This window comes from Cygnus atratus, chromosome 5, assembly GCF_013377495.2.
Source record: "Cygnus atratus isolate AKBS03 ecotype Queensland, Australia chromosome 5, CAtr_DNAZoo_HiC_assembly, whole genome shotgun sequence".
Taxonomy (NCBI): Eukaryota; Metazoa; Chordata; class Aves; order Anseriformes; family Anatidae; genus Cygnus; species Cygnus atratus.
This window is the reverse complement of record NC_066366.1, coordinates 54,451,971-54,459,401: the sequence shown is the minus strand read 5'-3', so window position 1 is coordinate 54,459,401 and position 7,431 is coordinate 54,451,971. Positions and strand designations below refer to the sequence as shown.

General features: G+C 50.7%; 1 protein-coding gene across 1 annotated transcript; it reads left to right on the top strand.

Moving 5' to 3' along the window:
- On the top strand, positions 1–2,780 carry ANKRD9 (ankyrin repeat domain 9). The gene is given in 2 exon segments (XM_035551408.2): positions 1–24; positions 26–2,780. Coding segments are annotated over 2 exon segments (879 nt in total). The 3' UTR covers positions 881–2,780.
- The last annotated feature ends 4,651 nt before the right edge of the window (positions 2,781–7,431 follow it).

Sequence of the window (7,431 nt, the reverse complement as noted above, 5' to 3'; positions counted from 1 at the left end):
ATGCCCTGGAGCGTCCGGTGGGTCCGGCGGCGGCGGCGCCCAGTCGCAGAAGCAGTGCAAGAAATCCTCCTTCGCCTTCTACCAGGCGGTGAGGGACCTGCTGCCCGTCTGGTTCCTGGAGGACATGCGGACCATGGAGGTCTTCCACTGGGAGGACGGCGGCAAGGTGAGCCTCTACTCGCCCTCCGAGGCGCTGCTCTACGCCCTGGTGCACGACCACCAGCCCTACGCCCGGCACCTGCTGACTAAGTTCCCCCAGAGTGCCCTGGCCGTGCCCAGCCAAAGCTTCAGCTGCTGCCAGGCCTCGGCCCCGCACCTGGCCATGGCCGTGCGCTACAACCGGGTCCGCGTCCTCTTCCGCATCCTCAAGGCCGTGCAGGGCTTCCCGCCGGGCGACAGGGCCGGCCACCTGGACCGCCGGGGCTGCAGCCGGGTGGAGGGCAGCAAGACGGCCCTGCACGTGGCCTGCGAGCTGGTGCGCCCCGAGTGCCTGCTGCTGCTGCTGGGGCACGGCGCCTCGCCCTGCCTGCCCGACGGCGCCGGGAACACCCCGCTCGACACCTTGCTGCAGCAGCTGTCCCAGGCGCCGGCGGTCAACGCGCGTGCCAAGCTCCTCTGCCTCGACTGCCTCTTCCTCTTCGTGCCTCAGGACGTGCCGTTCGCCATGAAGCAGCAGCTGCTGGACAACCGGCAGCACTGGCAGGACCTCTTAGGGGAGAGCAGGTACCGGTGCCTGGTGGGCTTGGCTCCCCCGTCGCTGTTCGTTGGAGCCATGCGCGTCTTGATCAGGACCATTTCTCCCGAGCACTTCCCCGAGGCTCTGGACGATCTGCCCCTGCCGCATTTCCTGAAGCCTTTGGACTTGAAGCTGGAGAGCTAGAGGGGGCTGCAGGGGAGCCTCCTGCTCACCTGACACAACAGACTTGTGCTAAAACCCTACCGGTGCACAAAGCTGCTGAGGCAGCAGCCACCAAGTACCTGTTTTAATTAGAACTGTCTTCTTTCCTTTTTTTTTTTTTTTAAAAAAAAAAAAAAAAAGAGTTGTATCTGGCACTTTATAGTATATTTTATTTAAAAATCTTTGTGGTGAGGTGAGGTCTACACTGCATTTTATAAAAACGTTATATGGCCTGTACTAATGAGGATACGTGGGAGAATATATTTGTAAATACATCTAAATAAACCAGCAGCAGATAATGATCCAAACTATAAATCAAGCAGCTGAAAACTCCGAAATGCCATGTGCCTTGAAAAAGTGCGCGGGGGGAGTATCTTCGAGTTAGGATTTCCCTGTTACATAAGCCAAGCAGTCCTGGAACAGGATGACTCCTTTTTAGCAGCTCTCCTAATACATCTTGGCAGAGATGTGGCCTTTTTTTTTTTTAAAGGCGCAGATGAAAGCTTCCTAATCTTGTACACAAAACCAAAGAGAAGACGTGTTATTAAATCCCCCTTAAACAAGGCTGGCAGGGATATGCAGCTGAACAAACTGTATTTTAAAATATGCACGAGTACCAGTTGGCTTCCTTGCGACGTTCTTTCTGTTCCTCCTGCAGAGCCAAGGTGCTTGCGGTGCCTGGAGGGCAGGAGCAGAGCCCGCAGTCCCCAGCCAAAGCTGTTCCTGCCCTGGCAGGAGCCAGTGCTGGAGACCCAGGCCCCTCTGTGCGGCTGCTGCAGGGTAAGCTGCCAGCGCCCTAAGGGGTGAAGGAAGTTGGCATAGCTGGAAGCTTCTGCCTGCCTTCCTCTGCGTGCCCAGAGGGATTTGTTTGGGCCTGGCCATGCCCAGGAGGCTACAGCAGCTTCTTGCATGGATTCCAGCTCCTCCACTGCCGGTGCCCAGGGGGATGTGATGGCTTTGGGTCAGCTGAGCCCTCTGGGTACCAGGTGTCCCAAACATCCCTTGTGAGATGCTCCAAGATAAGCGAGACAACCCTGCAGCTCCTCCAGATGGAACAGCCCTTTAGGGGTAATGTCCTGGCTGCAAAGCTTGTGTTTAGACATGTTGAGTCCTGAGCAAAAGGTACTGAGGAGGCTTTTTGCTCTGCAACCTTTACTCTACAGCATCCTGGGCACTTGCGCTGCTCGCCTCCCTGTAAAACTGGCACTGCCTCTGCCTGCTCTGCAGGGAGCGAGCTGCGCTGGCTCCAGCAGCATCACAGCGATAGGAATCTCCTAGGCCACTGAGCTGCAGTTTTGCCTCTATTGTTGGAAGCCAGCAGTGAAACTGTTTTGTTGCAGTGCTTAAATTTGTAGCAGGGAGTTGTTTGCCACTTGAACTGTTTCAGCACTGCAGTTCCCTTTGGGATCATCACAGAACTGATGCACTAAGAGATACGAGGATATATTCAACACACCAATTTCTTTATTCATGAACTTACTTTGGTTAGAAAAACATTTAAAAAGTCACAGAATGAGGCACTATAAGCGAAGCCATTCATGCTTCAGCAGAAGAGTGGTATTTCATTTCAAAAAAAATTCTGTACTGCATGCACGATAACAGATAAGCCATGCCTCTGAAATTTGAGATGCAGCAGAAAGAAGATTGCTATTCTTAGACTGATGGCACTGAAAATGTTTCCTAGAAGAGCAAATGTTCCTTTTTCCCAAGAAACCAAGATGATACATGCTGTAACCAATTATCATGGGGGATTCAGGGCCCATGTTGGAAAGCATATACCTGCTCTAACTATTCTCTTCAGCTGCCTTGTTGAGGATAAAAAATACAGAAATGCAAAGAACTAATTCCTCTCTTTTTAATAATAAAAACTATAAATTGCTAAACTCTTCATTTGAGTACATTTTCCCCATTGCTTCTAGAGTAATGCTGTGGAAGCACCATCCATAACTGACAAGAACTGAAGCAGTCAGGTCTATCTTGCACATAGGAAAGTGTTTTGAGGTAGGGGAGGAGGCAGAGGTGGGGTGACAGAAAAGCTTCATCAACCTTGCTGACAAAGATGGAATGTGCTTCAGCGATGGGGAGTTGGTTATTTGTACGGCATGCTGGAAGACGCTCCAGATTCCTAGCCAGGAGGTTAATTACATATTAGGACAGCAGGACAGGCTGGGCAGGACGTGGCCTCATCACCACCTGGATTCCATTACAAAAATCCTATTGCATCAGCAGCGTAGGGCAGACCCTCCCCGCACCTTGAAACAATCCAAGGCCGACTGCCCCTGTGATTCCTGCATCCCTCCTCCCACCAGCTTTCGGGTAATTCACTCAGTAAACAGAAAGGGTCCCCCCCACTCAATATAGTGTGACGAGTCCACAGGCAGCTCCCTGCTGTGCCCCTCCTGTTACTCCAGGACAGAAGTCAAGCCTGCTGCTGAGCCCGTGCTGCTGAAGGTCACCGATGGCCCTCGCTGCCTGCGGCTTGCTGGTGTGACTGGTGTGCTTCATCTGGAGAGGCTGAGAGGAAAGGTGGGCAAACTGCACCGGTGACTACACAGATCACTCGCCCAGCTGGGCCCAGGCTTGTTTTCAAACAGTCACAGCTTGGAAAAAGGCCGGGGCTTCTCAGCCTGGGAACAGAAGGCCTCTGTTCAGCCGCAGGCCGAGCAGGAGGGGCAGCAGCTTTCCTCAGTCTGACTCGCCAGCACCGGGGGCCCTGGGGCACAGCAGAGCTCAGGCTCCACAGCCCCTTCAGTTCTCCATCCCTTGGCGAAGGCTGACAGCAAAAATGCCAGTGGCAACACCATTGCCAAGCCTCATAAAGCAAGCTGGGACAGTCCTTATGTCTCTGCAGACGGGGATGGCCAGTGCTGCAGGCCGGGAGCAGGGCACAAAGGTGTGGGTAAGAAGATTCACCAAGTCCTAATATACGAAAGCCAAGGAGTAAGGACTTAAGGCACTTAAAAGGTTCTGTCTTACCTCACGGATTACTTTAGCTGCACAAGGCAACTTACTCATCTGTGGGAAATGCTTTCAAAAGCATACACAGCAGTGTATAGAGCCAGCATTCCTGAAAAGCTTAGCCAGCTCCCCTAAAAGGCTGCTTTCTGTCATGAAACAATGAGGAAAGACAATAAATATTTCCCCTGTGTTGCTCAAGCACCTTCAGAAATTATTCCTGTACTACCCACCTTTTGGTGCAGAGTGGTTTTATTCACTGTGACAGGTAAAGAAGGCCCCAAACACTTTCATTCTGAAAGCAAGGAGAGAGGAAGTACTGCATTACTTTTGGTTTTCCCTCCTTGCAATCAGCCCCTCTCCACAGCTCCATTAAACATTTCGGAGTCACAAAACCTGTCTAGTGTCTGCTGAAGGAGCTGAGGTATTTTGAGTAGCTCAGTCAAAAGATGGATTTGGGATCTTTAACATTCTTCTTTTATCCAGCACATTAAATAGTTAATGAACTTAAATTGATATGAACACAAAACCAAGTGGCTTAAATAGTCTAAAAAAAAAACAACCCTTACTCTAACATTTGCCTCAATCCTGCTCTCTGATGTACTCTCCTGCCATAAAAGCTGAATCTTTTTGTTCTTGCCATGGCCATAGCCTGGTACGAGCTCTGCCAGAGGTGGGCACCTCACACTCAGCAAAAGATGGAGGAATTACACACGCTTGAGAACCACCCCCTTCACGAAGATGCACAGACATGGAATATCGAGCCTAACGTCAGCTTAGCACTGCACGGCGGCGATCTGCTGCAAATAGGTAAGGTTTCAGACAGCTTCAGGGGAGAGAAAGGGAGCTGCTAATGATCAGGCTCCTCCGTGTGGACAGTCCCTGCAAAATGAGCCAAACGGGCATCGCCTAAAGGAGGAGAGGAAGCAGAGGAGCACAGAGCATGAGACTTGCAGGGAGAGGAGGCCTTGGCTACAGGCTGAGCTGTGATTACAGGCTGCTTTGAAGGTGAAGTTGAAAATAGCAAGGACAAAGACATGGTACAGAGGCAGGGAAAGACAGAGACTAGAAATGGGCCATGGTGCCAGGTTTGTTTCCTAATCTCTATTTGTCCTGTGCCTAACATTCAAGTCATACAGGATTTTGACTTGCAATGTAACAAATCTATTGACATCAGCAGATCATTGTGCATTGCATCATCCCATCTTCAGATCAATGCCCCCAACTAAACAAACAAGAAACCCATGATATGTGCTTAATATTTAAACTGTAAATCCTTGCAAACCAACTTTCATAACACCATTGTTCATGGCACGATTTCCATCACTGCTTGGTGGCAGAAGCTCTCTGAGGCTAGACCACCATGAATTCCCAGCCTGGCTTCAGCGGCCTCTCCTCCACCTGCAATGCGTCAAAACGAACCTCTGCCTACTCCTTGCTCAGACCACATCAGACTGTCCTTTATTGTAATGCACAAGAACCACATCTATGGTTTTGCAAGGCTGCTGCTTGCACTGGTTTACTCCTGCTCCTTCCACCACCAAGCAGGTACACTCTTTTGCATGAACAGCACAAAAATAGAAGAAGCAGAACTCTCTTGCAAAACATATCTCATTTATCAGGAAAACAGAAATGCAGCAGTTTGAAATAAAAAAAAAATGCTTCACTGTTACTAAAAGAAATGCAGCTGTTATACAAAAGGTTCTCCCCTCTTCCCTTGATGACCTCTGAAAGGACTGGTATCTCTTTGCCCAGTGGTTTAGCTGGTAAATGGAAAGATCACGTAAATCAACAAAGCAAGTCTTCAGAAGTCTCAGATGATGACAGACTCGTCATATTTACAGATTATCACTAAATATAGTCTAAGTCAACCCTCCTCCTTCAGGAGAGCAAATTAGCAAAAATAAAAGAGTTCAAATTCAGGCTTGATGCAACCCATCCTGAGCCACAGTGAGCCATCTACATGCCTGGAATAGGAGGTAACACACCAGTCTCCCCTTCCCCACACTCCCCATCCAAAGCAAACTGGAGGGCAGGAAGCTCCATCGATCTCAACAGGGAGGCGAGCAGGGAACCAGAGCCAGCCGAGCCTTCCTTTAGGCTCCTCCGCTCCGCTGAAAAGCAATGGAAGGAAGCCAAAGGAAGAGAGAGAGAGAGGTCATTACTTCCAGGCAGAAAACACTTGGCTGCACGCCTCAGCCAGGACAGGGAACAGCTTCCAGCCCCGAGCAGGACCGCAGCAGGGCCGCTCGGCTCCCCGACTCTGCCCCGTGCACCACCAGCACCTTGTCTCCTCTCTCGCAGGCTTTGAGGGTCCCCTGCCTGTCCTCCCACGCTTGCTCACACCCCAGCGATCAGGCAGTGTCCCCAGACCCTGGCTCAGTTTGGGGCATTCCCACGCTCTCTCTGTCAGCAAAGTTTCCCTGCCCAAAATTGTCCCTCGGCTCCTTTGTTCCGGCCGTGGCAGTAATTGCTGTTTTGATGTAGGAGTGGTGTTTTTGGCATTGTGCTCTTAATATTTGGACTTTATTTTATAATCATTGGGTTCCTTTTAATGGTGCAAGTAAATTATAGTAAACACATTACACCACATCACATTCATGTTTTTTAATAGTGTCATTTCCCTGACAACGTTTGAGGCAGCCCTTTAGAGCAAAGCCTAAAAGGATAAGTAATTTCTAGCTTGCAGTAAGAGAGAGAACCAAGTCCCTTGAGGAGCCGAGTTTTGAGTGTCCTTTCCTACAAAACCATCTGCTAGCGCTCTCACGCTTTCTCCCACTCCTGCAACAAGGCAAGCTATTGCTGGTTGGTGGCTCAAAGCAACAAGACGGAGGGACTCAAAACCAAGCTGCTTTTAGTCCTTTTTTAATGACAAGCACGGGCAGGCCTGCAGCCAAAAGCAGGCTGCACAAAACAGCCTTGAACCAGTAATGGAGGTGACCCAAGTGACTGCTTGTCCTAGAGCTGGGCAGCCACCACGTCTGCGAGGCGAGGGGCATGTTGCTTCTGTCGCTTAAAGCACACAGATTTGCAAGCTTGCCCAGCAGATGGGATGCTAGGACCTCAGGGACCACAGAGCTAAGGAAACTCCTAAAAAATGTCATAGGGCTTCACCTGACAGCAGGGAACTGGTGAGACGAGAGGGATGAGCAGACAACTTGGCACCAAGGAATGAATCTGCCAGTGACCACTTCTGCTGTCCTGTAGAGCTGCAGCATGTGTTTGGCCCCGGCAGTCTGACAAGGGCCATCACAGAGCTCCCCATGCTCGTGAGGGGAAACACTCACACGCCAGCAGGAAAAGAGCAGCACTCCGTCAGCTTTGTTTCCTTCTTCAGATGCCCCAGGTTTGACTCAGCTTTGCTGCCGTCTCATCCTCCCTGCCGGCAGCAGCAGTAGGGATGTGGTTAGACCAAAACACCCTGGCAGAGAAACACCCTCTGAGACAGACCTGAGGTAAGGAGCTGCTGGGAGGCAAGACCAAGTGAGTCACTTGATGATTCACTTGGTGGATAGGGTAGGATGTTTTAAAGGAACGTTTCCTTCAAAGTTAAATGCCAGCTGCACGGCTAGGTGTGC